The 25,367-nt window shown below is 33.5% G+C and overlaps 1 protein-coding gene across 1 annotated transcript; it reads left to right on the top strand.

Moving 5' to 3' along the window:
• The first annotated feature begins 682 nt into the window (after positions 1-682).
• On the top strand, positions 683-24,064 carry cathD (cathepsin D). Its single transcript, XM_076457146.1, has 9 exons — positions 683-905; positions 3,142-3,274; positions 6,102-6,225; positions 8,423-8,556; positions 11,607-11,791; positions 11,911-12,033; positions 19,207-19,354; positions 20,836-20,934; positions 23,625-24,064. The coding sequence occupies exons 1-9, from the start codon at positions 838-840 to the stop codon at positions 23,784-23,786; spliced, it is 1,176 nt and encodes a 391-aa protein (XP_076313261.1). The 5' UTR covers positions 683-837; the 3' UTR covers positions 23,787-24,064.
• The last annotated feature ends 1,303 nt before the right edge of the window (positions 24,065-25,367 follow it).

Consider the following 25,367-nt stretch of genomic DNA (forward strand, 5'->3'; position numbering starts at 1 on the left):
GAGGTCTATCTGCGCTAGACGTCCCTAATTTACCAGTGTAAGACTAGAGGGAAGGCAACTACTCATCACCACCCACCGCCAACTGTTGAGCTGTTCTTTTGCCAACGAACAGTGGGATTGACCGTTACATTATAATGCCCCCATGTCTGAAAAGGCGAGCATGTTTGGCGTGACGGGAACCCGCGACCCTCAGATTACGAGTCGAACGTCTTAACCTACCTGGCCATACCGGGCAAAAATGGACAGTTAAGAAAGATAAGTTAAGATAAAAACACAACATTTATAACTCATGTTTACTTTGTTACCAAGATAATTAATTCTGTATTGTTGAAGAGGGCCCGGCATGGCCAAGTGTGTTAAGGCGTTCGACTCGTAATCTGAGGGTCGCGGGATCGAACATGTTCGCCCTTTCAGCCGTGGGGGCGTTATAATGTACGGTCAATCCCACTATTCGTTGGTAAAAGAGTAGCCCAAGAGTTGGCGGTGGGTGGTGATGACTAGCTGCCTTCCCTATAGTCTTATACTGCTAAATTAGGGACGGCTCGCGCAGATAGCCCTCGAGTAGCTTTGCGCGAAATTAAAAAAAAAATTGTTGTGAATATCTCTTCGAAACGTCATCTGATAACGTTAACAAAGAATGAATTATTAAAACTATAAAAGTAAAACCACAGACATTTTGTACTATTATGAGCATGCGTGTTCGCAGTGTACAGGCTGTCGGTCATATGACTGTGATAAATAACGTCATTCAAAGAAACAGATAATAGCTTGTTTCCGATGGTTGTTTCTTAATTTAATTTACTGGGTTGGATGTTTTAGATATTATTAAGCTAGAAAATGAAGGTTTTTATTCACGTTTTGTCTTTCGTTTTTATTGCGCTTTCTATCTGTGAAGGACTGAAAAGGTAATTACTAATGTAGTTGTTTCATTTGCAGTGTTTGTAAGTTTTTAACAATCTTTCATGGTTTTCAAACCTTAGTGAAATGTGTTACGTAGTCTACAGCTGGAAACGGTAACTTATGTCTGATATTTGTCGAATAGACTTAAGTTTTATAGTTATACTGTACCATTTATCCACGACTGAGTAGGCTTTTAAAATTCAATAGCCGTCAGTATGAAAAATACTACTTTGTGTGTATCTCAGGACGGCTGGTATGGGTATTAACACTTTTACCAAAATGAAGCAGAGAACAACGTTTCGACCTCTTTTTATGTTACCTTCAGGTTAACAAAGGTATTACTAATTACTTACTACCTGTATGTTTCATTAAGTTAATAAAGTGTGTGTTTCCTGCATGAAACAGTGTAAAAAAAAACCAAACAAAAACAACAACAACAAACTATGCGTTATATATGTAAAAACTTGTTTAAAAAATTTAAAGTCCAGACAATTTCTTTTAAATTATTACTAAGTATTAAGTTAGTATTTTAAAGAGGAATTATAAGCATTTATATAATTTTTTATGTATTATTCATTTAAGAAATTATTTTAAGACTTCGTTTTGTTGTGTGGTTACAAAATGTTATCCTAATTTATATGCAAAAAACGGCTCGTTTGGGTTGAGAAAATATTTTACATAGAAGAGCGAACAACGTTTCGACCTTCTTCGGTTTTTCGCTCTTCTATGTAAAATATTTTCTCAACCCAAACGAGCCGTTTTTTGCATATAAATTTCTCAACAAGTGGGTTTCTCGACATCACTGAAAATGTTATCCTGTCAGAATCGTCTCATTCTAGTTAAACTTTCAATAATATAAAAATAACGTGTTTTTTTTTCTTTTATCTTTTAAGAATGTATTCAATCCACAAACCTGTTCGGAGATGTTCTTGGGGGGACCATTGTAAGACAGTCTTTAACATATTTTTATCAAAGTTTTTGTTACTCTGGCTAACTCTACCCACATTTTTCAGCAGATTCTTTATTTTGACAACAGTATTGTCCTTATAAGTATACCACAAGGTTTTACATCCAATATTCAGATGTGCACTTTTGTACATCACTCATACTCTAAATTTGCTTGAAATTCACTTTGACACAGTTTCTCTCTATCAGTGTATGGCATGTAGGTGGTGGAAGAACTCTAAGGTTTTTGGATGTTCATTTATTCTGAATGCATAATACTACACTTGTCAATATTCAAACTTGTTTTCCATGTTTTGGTCCAGTAGTGAAGAGTGTCAAGATCATTTAGTTAAGAGAAATATTTTCAATAGAATATTTTTCTCGAGCGTAATAATATCATCAGTAAATATGTAATTTATGTTTTTCCAATATTTATCAAAATTGTTGGCATAAGTAATGGATGACTAGGTTCAAAACAACTTCAGTAGTCAAATGTATCTATTTGAAAATGTGCCTAGGTAACACAATTCTGTTGTTTTTTTTTAATGGCTTTAATAATAAATTTAAAATATTTGGCTAAAAAAGAAAACTAATAGACCTGTAGTTTCTTTTGAACTATCCCTTTATATATAAAAAAAAAATACATTTATTATCTTTTTAACCATCAAGAATTTGGCCAATGAAATAACTTCTGTAAATTAAATACCCACACCCTTACACACATTTGTTGTAATTATTTAATGAGGTTCTTTTAAGACTATCCTTTCACACCCACTCTTTGGAAAAGTACTCTCTTCTTATTTTTCAGGAAATTGTAAACTTCCATTTTAAACTTGTGAAGCATTAGCCTACACTACTGTTTGATAAGTCATTTTGCAAGCCAAACATTCTGACAGAAAACTAAAACTATGTTGTACACATCTTCAAAGTTGTCCTTCCATTCTTTTGTTTTCCAAGTGTAGCTCAAAGAAATTGGAGATCTTTATCCTGTTAGTTCTCCAGGTAATCTTAAACCTCTTAGAAACAATGTTTTTATAATCTTAATTTAAATTAACTATCAGTGATGCATGTATCTAGGGCACTTTACATATTTAATATACTATATTTTCATATTCTAGCAATTTATTGAAGTGACTTCTAGTAATAATCTCAGCATATTTGTGACTTTACAGTTGGTACAACTGTGCAATCTATTTGCCTCATAATCTTAGTGTATAGTACTCTTAACTATTATGCATTGATTGTATTGTCTAATCTTGTACAGGCTAAAATTAATGTTAGAAGTTTTTCTTTTAGAATTCCTTTGTATCGAATGAAATCTGTTCGACGGCACCTTCAAGAAGTTGGAACACCTGTGAAATTAGCTAAACCCACCTTCCATTTTAAAGGAAATGGGCCTTTTCCAGAACCATTGTCAAACTATCTTGATGTAAGTCTTGAAAGAATGCTGAACTCAATTATAATAAATATACAAAACTTTTTTAATACTTTAACTGTATATATGTTTTTATCTCTGACTTTTCTTTGTAGTAGAATAGAGAACAATTAAAACTTGTACAATTGATATTTTTAATCTGGTAAAACTAGCTTATTTCTACAATTGCTATTTTCTTACATAACCAGCTGTGGAGGTTAAAAGTAACATTTTTAGTCCTTTATGGCTCTTTGCACACCTAACTTAGAGTGTAAATAATTTAAACTCTCCCTTTATTTTTCAGGAATTTAATTATTGTTGTTGTATTGTTTTCACAATACAAAACAAGGAAACTGGAGGCCTTTATTGTATCCCTAGATAAGTTGTTTTTTTTTTGTTTTTTTTTTATAAACTTCAATTACATCATCTCTTACCCTTCTTTTCTCTTGTGCTTTCTTGTAAACTCATTTCAGTAAATCTGTATATTATCTTGATGACTAAACCAAAACCAAGAGTTTATTATTATTCACATTTCTCCTGTAACTCTAAAATAAATAGCATTAATGAATACTGTAACAGTATATCTTTTAATATTTTAAAAACAATAATGGTACATTTTATACCATTAACTTCTTATTGAAGAAGTAAATGTATCATTACAATTAGGCCTATTTATCAGTAAACTTAGTTTGGTCCAAGGGTTTAACCCCCTCACATTCCAAAATCCTATATCTACAAAAATCATTTAAACTATACTATCAGCAATACTGCTACTTCAATGGCTTGAGTGACTTATCTACTACAATGCTAGATTCACTTCACTTAATGACACAATTGAGTGTTTTCCATCTATATGAAAAATGTAATTCAAATTATAACTGAAATGCATTCTTATGCTCTAAGGCTCTCTTCCTATTCAATCTAAAAACAGTGTTTCCATCTTTTGTATAAATGTTTTGCTTATACCAAGGTTTAAAATCAGCATGCATTCATATTTGCTGTATTTAAGGTATCAGTGAAATGCTGCTGCAGCAAATAACTAGTAGCAAAATATCTGTTTTAAAACAAAATGCTACCAGGTATGTTAACTTTTAACTCTGGCTGACATCCATACACCCCCTTATATATTTCTGTCTACACCCCTTGTGATTAAAGAAATCAAAGGTCCTTGTTTCAAGCAACTTCTATGCTAAGGTCCTGCTTTTTTTTTATTCGTACCATTGAGTGAGTTCTTATCTTTATTAAACGTGTGGCCTAAATTATGATAACATAAATAAAAGTATTATTAACAGAATGGCTAGAAATACTACCTTTATGTATGATTTTATTATAAGGATCATTAATTTAAATAAGAAAATCAAAGGCCAAAGCAGTTGACTCTAAGGCATTCCAGTAGTAACAAGGATCAAGTCTGAACTTCATTAATAACCAGTCTTTCTCCACCCACTGCTCATGTGGTTTTCTATGCTAACCTTAAGTGTGGTATCTTATCAAAACCTTTTTGAAGATCCATGTATATCAGTTCCACACCCTATCCATTGTCCAGGTAACTCAGTTTTTCAATAATGTTGACAAGATGTGCCTTAAGTGACTCCATGTTGTCTTCCTTTTATAATGCCATATTTCTCTATGTGATTTTGCAAAGTTTCTGTTATCAGTACTTTAGATTTACCAGAAGTAAGACTACTTAGTCTAATTTCCAGAAGACCTGTTATTATCTCTTTTAAAAATAGTGATTTTTATTAATTCTCCAGTCCTCAAGTAGTTGCCCACTGTATTGATTAATCCAAAACAAAAGGAGAGATTTATATATTTTTAATGTCTTGGTGAATGGATTAATATCTGTATTATGAAGGTCATTTCTGATATCTTGTAGAATGCTTAGGGTCAGGAATATTACTAATGTATTATCTGACAACTCTATCAGTTTTATTGCTAGCAACGTAACATTGTCTTCAAGTTATTTACCACTATGCCAAGGTCCTGCTTTATCGTTCATTGGTTATTGTCTGTATCAAACATGTGACTGACATTATAACACAACAGCGTTATCAGTTGGTACAAGTATTTCTATAGTATTCTTCATCTTTGTTACAGTTAAGAGTACTTAAGACTTTTATCAAAACTTCAGTTATGCTTTTATTAACAATGGTTATTGTAATAAAGTAAAAACAAGGGCCTAAGCACTGATCTCTAATGCATATCACTAGTAATGAAAATCTAGTTTGATTGAACTCTTGTTAAAAACAAACATTTGCATATTGTAATTTTATCCTGGAATCTTAATTCTGTAAATGTTATTGAATTGTATCTGTAAACAGTGTCTTGGAAAACCAGTTTAGGTTGTATTTTTAAATAATATTTGGAAAGCCAATTTTCCTTACAAATCCATTGCACATTGTTATTACTACTAACAACACTACTACTGTTGGTTCATTAAAGCAATAGTTTAACTTTACAAAATTTATTTAAATTCATGAAAAAGGATTGGAATAAAAAGATGAGTTTTGAAATAAGATATTGAAATATGTAAGTGGAACTTTAGATCAGTTATTGTAAAGTATATCTTAAGAAGGAGGAGGGCTTTTCATTGCTAAATAAAATGTATGATTTATAACATATGAGTAGATTTTGAGATGAATTGATTGGAAGTTTGTGACACGCATACATGCACACAAAATGTTGTATGTAACTTTTGTACATTTATCATCAAAGTAATATCAATATATGCTTTGAAGATTGTTCTTGCAATGTGTAATGTCTGAGTCTGTTTTTAAACTTAAGGTGGAGTTTACTATGTCCATTTTAAGCCTTTTATTCTATTAATCTTGTCTGTTTATAGGCCCAATATTATGGACCTATCGGTATAGGCACTCCCCCACAAAATTTCAAAGTTGTGTTTGATACTGGATCCTCTAACTTGTGGGTGCCATCTAAGAAGTGCAAGTGGACAAACATTGCATGTTGTGAGTAGTTAAATTGTTTATTGTTACTAAAAAGAATTAAGAATTAATTTTGGTAAAAGTTAATGACCTCTGCACTTCAGATAAGTATAAAATATATTTAACACAATGTTACCTTTTGTGGTTTCTTCATGGTCAATATACATGATGATGGACATGCTCATACTTATGGATTTTTGTATTAGGATGAATCTGTTTTAATATTAATGTATAGTTTTTTTTTGGTAAACTTTTTATTTTTAGAGATAAAGACTAAGAGTATAAACAAATTTTATTTACTTGAGAGAATGACTAATTTCTTTAACATAACTTACTCTGCTACCAAATAAGATTTTTTCCTGTGGTACTGAAAAATTCATTCATAAATTTACTGTTTTTAATAAAAGCATGTTCATTTTTTCACCAGTTTCCATTGTGATAGGCTTGGCATGGCCAGGTGGTTGCAGCTTTGAGTTTGAGGATTGTGGTTTGGAATTTCCGTTACACCAAACATGCTAACCTTTTTAGTCATGGATTATTATTATAATGTGCAGTCAGTCCCACTATTCACAAAAGAGTAGCCTGAGTTGGTGGTGGGCAGTGATAACTTTCCTCTAGTCTTTCATTGTTAAATTAGGGATGGTTTTGCAGACTTTAAGTAACTTAATGCAAAATTCAAAACAATCTTTTGTGATATATATATGTTTAAGTTGGTGAAAATGACTTTTCCAAAGCTCAGAAAAGGACCCTATGCTGTTAATTTTATATTATTTCATAAGAACTTAAGATATTATGGAAATACAACTTGTATTTTTATTCTTTGTTAAGTAATTAAATTCTGTAGCTTATATTTTTTAGGCCATTATATATAATTAATTGTTATCACAAGTAATGTATAAAAATTAGCATTGGGAGAAGAATAATTGTTAAAGATGAGCTACTTTATTTTTCATTACAAATCCTGTGTTTTTTGAGGTTTTAAATGAAATGTTGTGTGTGTATTAGGAAGCCTTAGGACTTTTGTGGTTTCTGAAACCTTACTGAGATAGGGCCTGTATTAGTGTTTGTAAGCAGTTTTAACTTGAATTAGATATACTTTGAAGTTGATGTTAGGGTAAGATTGTTTTATTGAAAGAAACGTTGTGGCAAGAAGATATATTTTGTGCTTGGGAAAGGCTTGCTGGTAACTTATTGATAGGAAGTATTAAAAGAAAACATGTCTGGCTGTTGTCTCGTGCTTTTAAACCTTATCTATACAGCAGGCTGTGTTGTTTGATTTATTGATTTCTTAGTGCATGCATTTTTGCAGTTTCTTCCATCCTGTACTGTAAAATCTCCACTTCCTAGTCATGTAAATTAATCTTTTTCTAAAATTTTGTCTGTATCAACAATATCTTGCTTAAGTTGTAATTATCTTTTGAAGTTTATGATGCTGGTGATGCAATTGAAAAAAAAAAAATCAAAACGTTTATAATTAAAGATTTATTTTCATATTACAGCAATTTTAAATATTTCTCCGTACTTTGATTTCCAACTTGAATTTATTTTTAATCTCTGCAAAGATGTAATCATGAAGTTTTTTGCCAAATAACAAACATGGTACTGTTTTTTATTTTTCCAGGATTGGTGTAAATTTGTGTTTATTGAATTTATGTATTTACTAGTTTTATCACATGAACTCTAAGGACAGTTATTGTTAACAATGAACTAATTTATTTAGTTCCAGTAGTTTTGTAAAATTGTACAGTGAGAAACTCAGCAGTTTTTACCTGTACTTTCATCTTATTATATAGGTCCTACACTGTTGTGTATATACTACATTTTTCATGTACAATATAACTAAATACAAAACTTATACCTGATGGCCTATTATGTTCACAAAAGCTTTAAAATAGGAAGATTAGGCTCATATAAGAATACTACCTGATGTGTTAAGTGACCTGATTAATGAGTCCAATGATTAATTGGTTAGCAAATTCCACTGATTGCCAAGTTTTAGTTGTTACTTAATTTACAGAACTCTGGGAACAATGGGCATCTTTTTACAACATTACTAATGCAAAAATTGATTTGATAAATAATTTTGAGAAATCCACACACATGCGCATCGTGTTAAGCAATACAAGTTGTGAAAGAATAGTTGCTTTTTTATTACTGTTCAATAAATGTTGCATATCTTTTAAGTGCATAATATTGATAATGACTATCATTTTACTTCTAGTGCTCCATAACAAATATGACAGTACCAAATCCAGTACTTACCAGAAAAATGGAACAGAATTTTCCATCCAGTATGGCTCTGGTAGTCTCTCTGGTTTTCTAAGCACAGATGTTGTCACAGTGGACACTGTTGCAGTAAGTACATTGAGATTTTTGAATGACAGTAACTGAAGTACTGTTTCTTGTTAGTGTAGTAATCCAACTAAACTATAATTTTATAAAGTACATGTATGGGAAGAAACTTAAGCCTAAACATTTTAACACTGGCATAATCTTTTAGTAATGTTTAGTATCTAAATTTTTGAAAACAAATGCAGGGTCCACATCCATGACTTTTTTATATTTTTCTTAAGATCAGTATGAAATACATGATGAGCATGATTTTTTTTTTTTTTTTTAAATGCAGAAGAAAAGATAGTTACCTCTTATTACTAAACATGCTTACCATCTGCTGATGCTATAGCTATTCCTTGATGTTAGCTTTACTTATCTAAACATTGGTCTTGCATACTCCAGCATTTTATACCTCCATAAAATGCTCTTGGCAATATACAATTTGCAAAGCTCTCCACCTATGTCAGTGTCCTCTATCCTTGCATTCTATATAAGCACTTTTCTCAGATATGTTTTTTTTATTTTTCACAACAAAGCATTGATCACTGTTTTCTCTGACAAAGTGTTGTGCATAGTTTTGTGATGGATTGCAATATTTGCATCATCTTGAGGATTTCCTTATGATTGTAACTTAATGAAAGGTAATATTTGCAGGCAAAGATTTACATAATTTCATTGCCAACTTGGTTTATCCAACTTTCTCAGTACCTACTTTGTTATCTAGCTTATCTTTATTTTTTTTTGCTCAATATTTGGATTTCTCCTAGTGTTTCTTCTCTCACACATTATTTACATGATATGGCAGTCTTCTACTGGGGGTTTTTTCCTTCTTTTTGATCAATGTTAGTTTTTAGTATATTGTTCATGGAAGGAGGTCCCCTATCTTTTCACACATCCAAATGCAATGAGGTCCCATCCTGGGTCCTTGGTTGAGCATAATGTTCTGCACCCTTTCCATAATAGGGGTAAGTGGGATGCTCCTTCCCTACTTGGTTGGGGAGTTAGGATGAATTATGGTTGAGTAATGCATATACCATCCTGTTGTTCTGTGCCTAGAATGTTGCCTTTCAGGCTTCTTCAGGTTGAAAAAAAGTTTGTCCTTTTTGGTGTTGTTCACTTTGTCATCATAATTCTTGTGGTTTAGAATACTTCACTCCATGGCTACACAGTGGGACTTAATCACGCGTGTATCTATCTAACATTGTGGTCCAAATGCCATAGACATGGGATAGAGGGACCAGAACCACTTAATTCCAACCCTGAGTTGTTGAGTCTTTTCTGATTGGGGCTGACCTTTAGTGATAATCACTCATACAGTTGCACCTTCAATATAGGAATTAAATATCCAGTGAAGACCATACCTGTTCTAGATGTAGTGTGGTTCCCTCACTCATATGCCACTATCTTGATAGACCCTTGTTCTGTATAGACTTTTTGTGTATGAACAAGTTCTCACAAACTTCTCTACCATCTCATTGTGGAATTCTAGCTATAGTATCAGTGAATGGTAAGTATGTTTTTGAAAGATAACACTGAAAATGTATTTTCAGTTATACTTACCTCCACTGACACACTCCTGCCCTATCTTCTTGCTAAGAACCAGTGTTAGTGACTGGGATGGTGCAATATTTTGAAGTGATTATATTATCTGAGCATCATACTTATATACAGTAACATGTTAAAGGTTGCATTAGCTTGAGTGGAAATATTTACAAAATGTATTGCCAACGTCATTTAAGTGGTGTATTAAAAACAAAACAAAACTGAAACCTGTAAGCCTATGCTTAGATAGGCAAAGACAATGTTGAAGAATAGCTGCAGTATCAGTGGAGGTAAGTGTTGTTGGAAATACATTTCCAATGTAAGAAAATATTAAATTTTAGAGGGTGCACTGTAGGTAGCTCATTGTGCAGCTTTGTGCTTAATGATAATCTCTTAATCTTGTGCTACTAACATTTTTTAAAACATGTTGATTATTGTTACTGTTATTACTGAACTCTTGTCATTAGTAAAATAGCATTGCTAAAATGATACTTACTGTAAATATTGTTTTTTGTTACTCGAATGTTATTTAAACAGAGTATGCATTATTATTTAATACTAACTTTTTTCCCTCATTTTTAGAAAAATCTTTATTTATGGTTAAGATCCAGTGATGAAATGTTTCTTCTTTTGAAAGGGTCTAAATCTCATTTTGTTTTATGAGATGTTGAAACTAAATTTGTGTATAAATGCACATTAACAAAGAACATTTGAGTCATCATTGTACAACATCGTTGATTTATCATTAAAGGTAAACCTTTTTGTAACTGAAACACTTAACTGTTACATCAATTTATTTCTAGTGTTTTTAACATACAATTGCTATTCTACTTTGAATGCAAAACATAAATATTGACTTTTTTAATATTTGTTCATTGTGTCTAGAATAGGAATTATTTTAATCATTCTTACACTTGTAGAGTGATTATTAAAAATAATAATAATTTGCTGATTTGCTGTCTATAATGTAGTGTTTCTAAAATTCATATTAGGTATGGCTTAATGGCTGAGGATCTGAAATTATCTGCTAATCGGAGATTCAAATCCCATCATTGAACAAGCCTCGACTATTCAGCCATGGGCTGTTATAGGTTATTGGTCAACCCCCTTTCTTCGATTAGAGTAGCTTAAGAGTTGACAATGGGTGGTGTTAACTAGTTTCTTTCCCTTTAGTTTATTGCCACTAAATTAGGGACTCCAATAAATATCCCTTGAGTAACTTGCATGAAATTTAATAACCAAATCTAAAGTTAAAATAACTTGTTTTCTCCATATTTTTAGTTGTGGGAAAATGATTTCATTTGGTAGAATTTTTAATATATATAATCTAATACTTGAATTATGCTGGTCTAGCATACTGACCTAATTAATATATTTGTATTTTACTTGTTACAAGATGATGTTAGTTGTATAAAACTTCATTTCTATGAAATATATTTTAAAAGTTGTTGTAATCAAAATTAACCATGATAATATTTGTGGAAATGCTGAACTTTGATAATTAAAAAAAACAAAAAACGTCATCCTAGGTTAAGGCACAAACTTTTGCTGAAGCTGTGTCAGAACCAGGTCTAACTTTTGTTGCTGCCAAGTTTGATGGAATCTTAGGTCTTGGCTTTCCCACAATTGCAGTTGATGGGGTGACTCCAGTATTTGATAGCATGGTCAAACAAAAACTTTTAGAGAGAGAGGTTTTCTCTTTCTATCTAAACAGGTGAGTCAAAACAAATATAACTTTACTTTCATGTAACTTCATAATTAAAAAATAAAATTGCATATATTGATGGTGGTGATAGTAGTTAGCTTTTCATTTAACTGTGCTTGTTTCATTAGAAACCCTGATGCCAGTCCAGGTGGGGAGATAATCTTTGGAGGTTCAGACCCAAAGTACTACAAAGGCAACTTTACTTACATTAATGTGAGCAAGAGAGGTTACTGGCAGTTTAACATGGACTCGTAAGTTTGGTTTCTGTAACTTTAATGTTTTTGTAACCAAAAGTTTCCAGTTACAGCTAAATATACTGTTTAATTTTTAATTAAAAAAAACAAACAAATTGTAACTGTTTCCAGTATTGCGAGTTGTTGCTTTTGAGTTTATATTATTGAAAGTGTTAGTGTGTAAAAGTCTACATTTATACAATGTAACCATGTATGTTAAGGACTGGTGACATCATTTTGGTTCTTGGTTTTAGATGCTGCTTATATTTAGTCTTAATTGAATTAACTGATATACCTTAAAGTAATTTTTGTGGTTTCAGATATATTTACACATTAGTACAGAATACAATATTTTCCACCTTCTAATCATGTTCTGTTTGCTTCTTAATAATGGCCATCAGAAATGTTTCAAGAGATTAAAATTCTTCAGAGAACCACAATATCAACTTTTTTTGTTTCGCTACTCTTCTTCAGTTTTTACTCAACCAGCTAATGTCTTGTGTACATTGATAGCTACTTTTGCAGACTATATATTGGAGGAATCTATTGGTGCTATATCATTGAATGTTTGTATAGTGTTTCTATGGTTTTGGTCTCTTCATTCCTTTTTTTTGTCCTATTTGTCATTGATTTCAAAATGTAGTTGCAAGCTTGTGAGATTTTAATTTAAAGTATATTTATTACATTTTTATCAGCAGTAAAAGATGTGGTTATGTTTGTTGTAGTGACTTTATTATATTAGAGGGGTCTTATTCTTTACAATAGCTTTTATTCTTCAGATGAATATTTGTTAAGTAGTTTTGGGTATAATTGCAGTCTACTGACATGCTAGATGTTTTGCTGTGTGGATTTTGTTCACTTTTGTAGAAAGGATTGAAGAATCACTTTTTGAATGTCTTTTGTTTGTTGTTTAAATGTATGAAAATTTCGTTTTTTTTAAGAGCAGTGACTTTCTCTTTCAATGACCTGATATATTTTAGAGGCATTTTACAAACTCAATAAGACCATTTTGCCTTTTGTGTGTGTGTGTGTGTGTGGGTACATTTCTATCACATGACTGTTCTAAAAATCCTTGGTGTTGATTCCTGTACGTGGTGAGGGGACCTCCCAGGAAAGATTCTGTTCTTTCAGTTTACCTCCTCTGGCATCTAAATATCCACTCATATATTTGCCATGCATGGCAATCCATGAAGGGGAGGAGAGGATCCTGGTGGTTGAAGGGTCCAACCCTAACACACCACTTTGGCCTTGAATTCCTGTAGACGGGCATCCTTGGAGTGGCTTCTCTTGGGTCAATTGGCTGGTCCACTCAGGCTAGGGTTAATCAAGTACCAGTGTTGGATGTTCTCAACAGGTATTATGGATATTGTAGCTGATGCTGGTGTTTGGGTATAGTGCTCATGAAACCCTGGTGTTGCTGCAGTGTCCTTGTTTGACATTGTAGTGCATCCCCTCGTAGGGCTCCATGGTGGGTGGGGTCAGTGGGCACCAAAATTTCCCTGTCTTTATTATGGATACTCCAATTAAAAATTTCAAAATAGTGAAAAAACAGTCTACAGTTAAATGACCACATCTTGAAGATCCTGAGAAGAAACCTCACCATCTGTACCACCTGTTGTACCTCATTTTCTTATATTGCATTCACTTTCAGACAAACCTTTAGGGCAAATGTCTCCCTTTTTCATTCAGAAGGGACTAGAGGGACTTGCTGGTTCTCCAGAGTCAGTAAAGAAGCTTCAATCTGGTGACATATTGGTGGAAGCATCTACATCTCAATACAGTGAAAGGCCATTAGGGATATACCTATTGAGGTTACACCTCATGCTACTTTGAATTTGTCATGAGGAGTTATTGTTGAGAGGGACTTGAAGAACATTTCAGAGTCGGAGATTCTCGCTGGTTTCTCCACCCAAAGAATTTCTGCAATGAGGCATATATCCACTTACAAAGATGATGTTATGGTGCCAACCAATGTTCTCATTCTCACATGTACGTCACCATGTCTGCCTGCCACCATCAAGGCAGGTTATCTTAATTGCAGAGTATGGCTATACTTTCCAAACCCTCTTTGTTTTCAGTGTCAGTGGTTCAGCCACTTGAAAATGTCATGTTGTTTTTCCTTGATGTGTGCTCCATACAACAGCAAGGACCATAATGCCTATGAGTATGAAGCAGACCCTCATTGCATCAATTCCAATGACTCTCGCCCGTCCTACTTTTGTTCTTGCCCTAAATGGTTGGAAGAAAGAGGTGCAGTGTTTAAAAAGAATTCATGACATTACTTATCCTGAGGTTCGAAAATTGCTGTTCACCACCTCATCTCGGACTATGCTGCTGCACTTTGTTTCACAGGTGCTGTGGGAGTGCGGACAAATCTCTGCCTCCAAAATAATCGTTCTCAAACTAAATGAAAATTCTTTTGACCTCCATGGTTAAAAAAGTGATTAATCAACGTCAACACCAATCTCTGTCCCTTACATACATTCCAACAAACCCCAAGATTCACTTTTTGTTCTGGGTATGGGCATTTCCTTGAGTACGTCACCTTCTTGTATCGCAAGATGCAAAACAATCGTTCATATCCACAGTCACTGGAATCCCCTTCCAACAGCAAAGACCTACCCAGTTGACCCAGGGCAGGATCCATGGAGGTTAAGACCTCCCTCAAATAAGGACAGTAAGGAAAAAAGACATGGTTGTATACAGATGGGTTCTCCACCCAATTTGTCTACACATATATAAACATGACCACCTAGATGCAAAGGAACTGTCGAAGTTTACGTTCTAATCTGGATGACATAAAAACACTGCCTCCTACTATCCTGCATGTCTTTCCTTACAGGAAACTCTTCTGAAACCTGCTGATATGGTCACCTTTCAGCAGTTTTCTTTGTACAGAAATGACAGGCTGTGTGATGGATGAGTGGCACTGTTGGTTGATCAGCATGTGCCTACCCTGTCTTTGCCACTTGACACACTTGGAGGCCATAGCCATCCGTGTTTCCTTGGGTCATACCATCACTGTTTGTTCTCTCTACCTGTCACCTGGAGAGACGTATGATCAATCAGGCCTTGATGCTGTAATTGAACAGTTGCTGTCACCCTTTTTCATCTTGGGGGACTTTAGTAGACATCCTCCCCTCTGGGGAAGTGCTGATATTGATAGGAGGGGTTGCTCTGTAAAGCATATGCTCTCTGATCACAACCTTTCTCTTTTCAATACTGGTTCTTCTCCTTATTTTCATGCCACCTAGTCAGTCCTTTACTTTTATTAATCTGTTTGTTCCCCTTTATTATTCTCCCACATTTCATGGAGGGTTGATGATAATCTACGAGGCAGTAATCCATTTTCCTATAATTTTGAGAGAGACTGGCTGTGGTCAATGCCACCTGAACTGCATGCCCTGGTGGATGCTAGATCAGGCAAACTGGCCCTCTTTCATTTTTCTTGCAGAACTTGATCCTGCCATTGCCTGTAAGCCATCAATAGATGACTGTGTTACAGCAGTAACTGACTGTATTATACAAGCAGCTACTCAATGTTTTCCTTAAACCTCGACGAGTTTTCCACTATATCCTCATCCACAATGGAATCCTGCCTGCCACATGGTATGGAATTGCTCAAAAACAGGCCTGGGATACTTTCCGTAGATATCCCACACTCTCGAGCCACATTGCTTTCCAGTGGGCTTGTGCACATGCTCGGTGGGTAAGACATCAAAGCCAGAAGGAATCTTGGATTAAATTCACAACTGGCATATCTTCTACCACCAGTTCCAAAGTCATAAGAGACATGATTCGAAAGGTCAGTGGGCAATATAATTCTGTTCCCCTCTTGAGTTTGCTCTCTGATGGCCAGGAAGTAGCTGATACTCTAGGTGAAAGCTTTTGCTGGGTATCTAGTACTTCTTCCTCCTCCACTTTTTGGCCATCAAGACTCAGGCAGAGCAATCACCTCTTTCCTTTTGAGCTGGTTGTCTCTATGACTATAATTGTCCATTTACACTGGTGGAACTCAAATTGGCCCTTCATTGGTCTGACAGTACATCGGTTGTACCTGATGATGTACACTATATGGTGTGCCATCTATCTTTTGCTTCTCTTGCTAATTTTCTGATTGTTTTTAACTGGATCTGACAGGAGAATGTTTTTCATGATGTCTGGCACCAGGCTATTGTCCTACCTTTTTCTTTAACCCTGGGAAAGATCCCAAGATTCCTTCAAACTACTGTCCAAGTGCTTTGACAAGCTGTCTCTGTACGACCTTAGAGAGGATGGTTGATGCTCATCTTGTTTGGTTTCTCAAATCAAACAACCTGGCATATCTTGCCCCCCCCTTCTGCAGTGTAGGTTCAGAAGACAGTGCTCCACCATGGACCACCTGATTCGACTTGAAACATCAATCAGAGAAGCTTTCTCAAATGACATCTTGTATCAATATTCTTTGACATTGAGAAGGCTTATGACACAACATGGAGGTATGGCATTTTGCAAGACCTCCATATATATATTTTTATTAAAAAATTTTAATAGACAGGAGATTTCAAGTTCGTGTGAACATTGACACTTTCCCGTTCTTTTCTACAGGAACTTGGAGTCCCTCAGGACCATGTTCTGAGTGTCACACTTTTCAGTATAAAAATATTAATGCTATCACTGAACAACTCCCTCTCACTGTTGAAAACGGGCTCTATGTCGATGACTTTCACATCTCCTGTCAGTTGTCGAACATGAGGTATATTGAGTGGCAGCTACAAACTGCCCTCAATTGTTTACTGAAGTGGACCACAGCAAACAGTTTTAACTTTTCTCTCTCTAAAACTGTTTGCATGCACTTTTGCTGCCAACAGTATATTCACCCTGATCCTGAATTCTATCAGTGAAGTTGTGCTGCCTGTGGTCCCTGACACAAAGTTCTTGGGACTTATCTTTGACTGTAAGCTGACCTTTATACCACACATCAAGCAGCTACAGGTCAAATGTACAAGAGCACTGAACATTTTCCTTGTTCTCTTTTCCACCACTTGGGGAGTAGATTGATGTTCCATGCTAAAGATATATCATGCTCCTATTTGATCAAAACTCAACCATGGATCATTTGGTGTATGGCTCTGCCAGACCATCAGCCTTAAAGATGCTAGACTCTATTCATCATCAAGGACTTCAGCTCTGTCCTGGGGCTTTCTGCACCTCCCAGTTTCAGAGCTTATACATAGTCTTATGAACCTTTTTGCACCTCTGTCGTTTGCAACTATTTTTACTATATGCTTAGAAACTTCATTCCTTACCAAAGCATCCCACCTGGGGTTGTGTTTTCCTTCCTTGATGGGCCATGCATTTTCAAAACAGGCAGTCTGCAATTGCTCCTTTTGGCCTTTGTATCTTCGTGCAGTTGGATGAATTAGGCCTGTCCTTGGATAACACTGCTGTATCCACTGGTCAGCCCATCCCACCATGGCTTCTTACAGTTTCCAAATGTGACCTACCTTTAAGTCATCTGATTGGAAATACTGTCTGCTATTTGCTTAACACCTTTCAAACCATCTTTCCATTCCTATTTAAACAGATGGTTTGAAATTAGGTGACTGTAGTCTCTGCCATGGTTTGTTGTGGTTGTACACAGAATCTTCTCTACAGTTTCTGTGTTCACTACTGAACTGTATGCCATTTCTCTTGCCCTGGATCCACGTAGAAGCTAAGCAGTACTGAAACTGCACTTATTTATACAGGCTTGTTTAGTTCTCAACTGGCTCTGGAATTGCTTTCTGTTGGTTCACACCCTGTTCTTGCCGATATTCAAAACTGACTGGCCCATTTCTCATTAACATCTACTTTTATCCAGTTTTTCTGGATACCAGGTCACGTTAATATTCACAGGAACGAGCTTCCCAACAATTCAGTTAAGTTTATCTGCTCTAGCACTATCAGTGCTGTGCCTGTTCCATACATGGAATATGGCCCTGTATTCAAGGGTCAGCTCCATGCCAGCTGGCAGTCAACTTTGAGTGAGCAATGCAAAAACAAGCTTTTCCAAATAAAACCCTATATTGGACTTTGGCTGTCTTGCTTTCATAAGGATCGGAAAGAGGAAGTTGTTTTAACTAGGTCATGCATTGGTCATGGTTTTTTTAACTCGTTGTTTTCTTTTATCTGAAACTGATGCACCAGTGTGTAGTTTGTGTAACACTCGGATCACAATAAGCCACATTTTACTTTCTTGTCATCGTTATGACTCTCAACGATGGCACCATATTAAACAGGTTTTGTCCAAAGCTTTGTCCATAATGTTAGACTGCTTTGGTGATTCACTACTATCCACCTTGGTGATGTTTTTAGTTTTTTATAGGCCATTAATCTTTTTAATGCTATTTGAGTTTTTAACTTTATACATTACACCTTTTTTAATATGGCTCCCTTTTGAAAATCAGTTCATCTAATTCGATTTGAAATTAGAAACTGGTCATAACAATAAGTATCTCGAAACCAGCACTGGAAAGGCCAACTTCAGGTGTTTAACGCTGCTGTTTAAATTACTGTTAGTCATCCTGGCTACATGTCTTTTAAAACCTTTTTGTTACTCTCCTTTTTCAAAATGGCCATAATGTCAAATAACTTGGAACCAGGACTGGAAAGGCCAACTTCAGGTGACTGGTGGTGGTTTAGGTACTTACTTGTTAGTTTTCCTGGCAAGTTTTTGATAATTACAGTTAGGCTACAGAAAGTCAACAACATAAATTACTCTAGTTTTTCTCTTAATGTTGTAGACTAGATGTAAACATAGGTTTTATGCTTTTTATGTTATTTTTTAACTTTGTTTTTGTTTTTACCTTCATTTCCTTTTATGAAGTTACTTTTAACTTTTTACTGGATGTTTGGCACAGATAGCCTAGCTGCTTTGTGACATGAAACACTAAATCAACCAACCAGTCTTTACATTCAATCTTATACATGTTTAACTATTTGAAGTAATGAAGCTTGTTTTTTGTGGCCAAGGAAAGGTTAAAAATTCTTTTGAAAACTAAATTTTTATTTTGCTATAAATGATTTTGTTAGCTTTGTGGTTTTTATTATTTAAACTTTCATAATGAGATCCAAAGATTATTTAAATCAGTTTTGAAATGTATTCATCTAAGCATTAGGTGTTGTGAGTTTAAGATGTGACTTTAATAATGTAATTCTTTACTTGGACAGAGTTTCAGTTAATAAGAAGAAAGGAGTTTATTGTAATGGTGGTTGTCAAGCTATTGCCGACACTGGAACCTCCTTAATTGCTGGCCCCACAGATGAAATACAAAAACTTAACAAGGAAATTGGAGCTACACCTTTAGCTATGGGAGAGGTAAATTATTTGCTGTGCTTTTCTGTCATTGCTTATTTGTGATATTAACTTCACTTATCTGGTACAGAATATTTTGTTAATAATAGGAGGCATCTAATTCTTCTTAATTCAAACTACATCAATAAATGCATGTGTTGTTAATAATACTATAACAAAATATAGAATATCAATTTTCTCAGAATGTTACACATTGTCTTTTTAATTAAAAATGTGTAATAATATTAATTCATAATGACAAATTTAACTTAAAGTAAAAATGTATCTTGGGATACCTGATATAAATATAAACTTTTTTCACCAAAATAAAGCAGAGAAGAACATTTTGATCTTCTTAGATCATCTTTATTTTGGTAAAAGTGTTAATACCCCTACCATCTGTCCTGATATGCATGAAATAATATTAATTTAAATTTGCTCTGGGTAGGTTTAAAGGTTCAACCAGTAATATTTAGCATGTCTTTAACTTTTTTTTGATGTATTGTAAATGGAAATAACACATCAAATACATAGTTACATCTAACTTAAACCTTACTTTTATATTTCAATTGTTGATGCTTCCCCTGATAGCATGATTTAGAGAGAAAAAAAACAAAAAAGCTGGAGGATGATAATTCCTAATAGTGACTCTGAGCATACTGACCTTTGTATAAGTAATATATGCATCTTGCTGAATTTTGATAACTTGAAAAACATTTAAAATGTATTTGTATAAATAATAATAATAATGTGAGTTCATGTAGTTTGTTGGGAACTATATGAAACGTTTTTTTTAATTTATTTCTTAAACTATCTTGGAATTAGTTTGCTTTCACATGTCTTTTTTCATATATTCTAATATCTTATGTATATTAATCAAAACTGTTCGTTTTTATAGAGAATATTGTGCATGGGGGGGGATCTCCTTATGGGGTGAGACATGTTTAGGAGTTGAGTACCTGCTGTTTCAAACACATGTTCTGTTCTTGAGCCAGATTATATTATTTTAAAATATAAGATAAAACTAAATATATTGATAATTTTTTTTTACACAAACTGTTTGACTTCTGAGGAATCTTGTAGATGCTTGAAGTACAAACATTTTCAAGGTCAAGTAGATTTTACTTTAAGTATGTTCAACCATACTCAAGTTCAGCAAATATTAATGAGCTATTTTATAGTTTTAAAATTACAGCCTCAGCAAGGACAGTTAATGATAGCTGTTATACCAAATATATTACATTGAACAGCTTTGACCTGGGATTTCAATACAACTTCTACTTCTGGGTTAAAATATGCTTACAAAAGTTCCTGGTTGTAGTTAAATGTATTCATTTTATTTCTTTTGTAGTGTAATTTCCCCATCATTACTATTTATGTCTTTAATAGAAAGAAAAATATGTCAAGAAGGTTCCTTCTTAATATTAAGTGCTAAATGCAAGTTTGTTTGTTTTTTTTGAAACAAATTTCAAGTTAATCTTGATTCTTTTTTTTATACATTTAAGTACATGGTGGACTGTAAACTCATCCCCCAGCTACCAACAGTTACTTTTACTCTGGGTGGTAAAGACTTTGCTCTTAATGGTTCTGATTATGTTCTGAAGGTAAGAAACATTGTTACTACAGATAATCATTTGTGTATTTGTGCATTTTTCTTTGGAAAACAAAAGGAAAAAAAAACTTTGGAAATGAGGGTATTATAAACAATTTTACATAGGAGGAAACCACATTATAATTAATTACTATCAACAAATTATAAAAGAAAGTTGATACATAAGGTAAAGTTTTTAAATCAAAAGGATCATTTAATATAAATTTGATTCAAGACCAGTAAACTTGCCAAGGTTCAAATGAAAGTTTTCATAATACTGAAGATAAAATTTTATATATCACTGTATTAGCTGTCACAAAGACAAATTTAATTGTATAAATGACGCTATATATGAAGTTAAAATTGTGAAACTTATGCTTCAGTATATTTGAATAACAATGGATGATCAGTTTCTAAAATGTGACTTGTTTCAACTGTTTGAATTTACAAAACAATTTAAAACTAGACCATCAAAGTTATTCAACTATTGAGTACAATAGCAAGTTTTTAGGAAGTAAATTGTCTTTTCAGTGATAAATTTTCAACTTCATTAAAAAGGATAATAAATAGAATTTCCCCAGTTGTATTGAAGGACTAAGGATATTAAATGAGTTATTTGCTCCTGTTTTCTGTTACTATAAGTAACTTTTAACTCTTATGCAAGAAAAGGATATTTATGTTCTGGTTGGTGGATCTTGTAAGATATTGAAGCAATGTATGTTTCTAATAGTAATTCAAATAGGAATTTAGGTATCTACAGAATTATTGAATACAAATCAAAAGAGGTTATAATGTTGCTCTATAGGTCACCAATTAAGCCACATTTAGAGAATTGTTTAGTCTTTGGCTCCTTACCTTTTAGATTTTGAGAAACAGTTCAGAGGAGAACTACAAGGATGATATCTGGGATGGAAAGGTTATATGAGGACAGGTTATGATCTCTGAACTGTTCTCTTGAAAAAAGACAAATTGAGATGTACAAGATTATTGAGAAAATTGCTAGCAGTGATGCATCATCTTTTTTTCTTGCTTAATGATCAGAATTGTAGGGCATATTTTTGCAGAGTAGGAGTCATCTTCAGATAAGTTTTATTTTAGTTGACTTTTGCTTTCAGATGTGCTGGAAGCAGTAATTTAAGAGTTTTAATGGTTGGTTTTGAATATACATGCAAAGGGGAACAGTTCTGTAACTTTTAATGTTAAGAACAATTTTTCAATATTTTTACATGAAAACCAGAACATAAACTTCACTTAAACTTGTTTAAGATATGAATTATGTATAATAAATTAGTACTGCTGTTTTGATTATACAACATTGTGTGTGTGAATGTTCATATACTGAGAGGCATTAAAAACGCAACAACGTACATACAGTTAAACAATTCTTAATACACTAGGTGTTTGCACTATTATTGCACAACCTGTATGAAACAAATTATTTTATTACTTGTTGCATTTTTAATGCTGCTCCGTATATATGTTTGTGTGTGAATGAAAACTTCAGTGCTTTAACTTTTAAATTATTTAAATTGTGGTATTTTTCTTTTGTATTCAGGCACTGCTTGCATTTCATCTTGTTTTATGGTCTAATGTTACTTTAATCTGACTTTTTTTTTTTTTTTTCTATTTCTTTGAGAGGTGTAATTTAACCTCTGCTATACAGGAGAGAATTATTCCATAACCTTTGCTCATGTGAGGTTTTGGCTATCATGAGCAAAGTGTTACCAAGTGACTGATACAAAATGAGTGATATGCTTGGCTCAAAGTCCACTTGATAAGCACATGAATATAAAGGAAAATGTCTTGGTCAGTAAGAAAAAGGTGAAAAACCTTGAACTGACAGATCTGTTACAAAGTACAGTTTGAAATTTATATTTTTAAAATGACAAAAACTGAAACTTTAGTTTATAAACATGAGAATTAACCAGTTGTCATTTAATTTGTATCACTTACTAATGATCCTTATCTGTATATCTTTTACTTCATGGGATAAAGTATCTGTATTTAGTTACTGTCATAATATAGCACAAGTGTCTGTTAAATTTGAATTTTAACAACCTTTGTCATAGTTTTGTATTTAGTTTATAATCTAAGTGTGAAGTTTACGAATCTTTTAAGAGAAGAGTGTGTTTTGTGTTGTATGTAGTATCGTTATTGTCTATATTTAATATAATAGCATGCTGGGTTCCAGTAACATATGTTTTAAGCATATGGGAATGATTTAAGATACTTCATGTCTAATGTTCTTATAGATGGAACTACAGGTCCACAATCCCTTTTTTACTGGAACCCTTAGGGCCAGTTCTTTCAGAATTCAGAATTTTGGGATTTTAGAACAAGTTTATCATCCCAGTAGGGCCCTGAGCAGCACTCCATAATCATTTTTCAGTGAAATTAAACACAGTCCCAAAATTAAAAGCAAGAAAAAATTATCGGTGAACAGCAGAGACTTGTTATCAGTAGGAGTGCTGAGTGACGTGAGTCAAGTGGGTGTGAAGTTGGGTCATCTGTTATACTGATACTCCACAATCCCATATTTAAAAGTTCTGAAATTCGAAAAGCTCCGAAAATCGAAGTTTTTTTTTTTTTTTTTTTTTTTTGTTTTTGAAGATATTTATTTGTTATTGATTTACTTGTATAACTTGTAGGCATACTGATGTTGGTGTAGTACATTTACTAAACTTGCAGTTTCTATGTGCACAGGTCAGTCAGTTAGGACAAACAGTTTGTCTAAGTGGTTTCTTAGGTCTTGACGTGCCTAAACCAATGGGACCTCTGTGGATTCTGGGTGATGTTTTTATTGGGCGTTACTACACAGAATTTGACTACGGAAATGCTCGTGTTGGTTTTGCAGAGGCCGTGTAACTGAAGCCCAGTGGGTGAAGATTGTAGTCACTTCATAACAAGTTAACCATCTTGTGAGGATAGACTGTCTTTCATTTAAAACGTTTCCTATGTCAGTGTTAAAAATTACAATTTTCTAATTATTAGAAATGCCCTTAGTTTTTAAAATAATTTTATGATTTTTATTGTCAGTTTTTGCAAGTAGTGTGACATAACTTCACAAAAACATACTTGTAGAGGCAGTATTATGCACCTCCCCAAAAGGATAGCTAATTTACAATAAAATATTTTATCCAGTATGTTTTATTTGTATTGTATTGGTGATACATTTCAAGGGTTGAAACATTTTCATGACATCAGAGGTATTGAAAAATGTTTTTAATAGTCTGTATTAAAATGTGTACACTAATTTAACCAGTGGCACTATTTCAGTTGATCACTACTTACCTATGTAGTGATTTGTAGTGTCCAACTTACATTTTGTAATGTTGTTACTAACAGCTTTATTTCATGCTATGTTATATGTAAAAATGGGTGTATGTGTTTAGGGTAGATGTATTCAAGCCATCTGGTGGTAAATCTACTATACATATAATTCTAAGATATTCTACATCAAAACTTGAACTGTGCACATTTTAACAAATATTAAGTCATGTATTTTATTTGATTAGATAAAACTATAATGTATCCATTGTGCATGAACTTTTCAGTATTAAACTAGTCACTTCATTATATATATGGTTAAATACCAAAACAACTCAAACATGTATTGTTCAATATATTCAATAGAGGTAAATTAACACTGTAGCTTATGTACATTATTTTGCTTTGTTTTATTAGGGCTAAACTTTATCGTCCTTAATACCATCAATACTTGTGCTATACTACGATCTAACGTTAAACCTTTTTAAAATGTCTATTAAAATATATTTAAATTCACCTTTTGCTTAAATCCTTTGAAATGAAGTGTGTATTTTAGATTGTAAGATGCACGTGCATCTTGAATACAAACAAAACTTAGTACTGTTATAATACAAACATTCTCGAGAATAATTAGCCATAGACTTTCAAATTGCTTAAATTTCAAAATTACCAGAAATTCAAAACATATTTACACATTTTTGACAAGCCATATCACCTGGTAAGATCAACAGAAACAATTCTATATAGCTTTAATAAAAACGAATGCACTGTTGCATGCTTTCTCGATATCGAAAAACCTTTCAACTCAGTGTGGCATAATTTATTAAAATGCCACATGACAGAAATGGAACTACCCTAGGGAATTAGCTGTTGGATATTCAATTTTTTGGTAAATAGAAGCTGTAAAATAAATGTCAGGGAAGCATTCTCAGAGCTATTTACACCAGATGCTGGCATCCCGTAAGGAGGGGTAGTTAGCCATATTTTATTCATCATATACGCGAGTTATATGCCATTAAAAGACTCAAATTACGAGTACGCTTCGCAATTCGCGGTCGAAGTAACGATCTGGAAAAGTGACCCAACCCCATCCATAGCAGCGACAAATCTACATCATTATTAAATTATTTGGTAGAATCCTGGCAAAGATATCGAATAAAATAAACGTGCCTAAAAATC

This window comes from Tachypleus tridentatus, chromosome 9, assembly GCF_004210375.1.
Source record: "Tachypleus tridentatus isolate NWPU-2018 chromosome 9, ASM421037v1, whole genome shotgun sequence".
Lineage (NCBI taxonomy): Eukaryota > Metazoa > Arthropoda > Merostomata > Xiphosura > Limulidae > Tachypleus > Tachypleus tridentatus.

Coding starts and splice junctions, on each gene's coding strand:
- cathD (XM_076457146.1), top strand. CDS start 838: ATGAAGGTTTTTATTCACGTTTTGTCTTTCGTTTTTATTGCGCTTTCT. Junction 906..3,141: donor ATCTGTGAAGGACTGAAAAG/GTAATTACTAAT, acceptor TTTTTCTTTTAG/AATTCCTTTGTATCGAATGA. Junction 6,226..8,422: donor GTGGACAAACATTGCATGTT/GTGAGTAGTTAA, acceptor TTTTACTTCTAG/TGCTCCATAACAAATATGAC.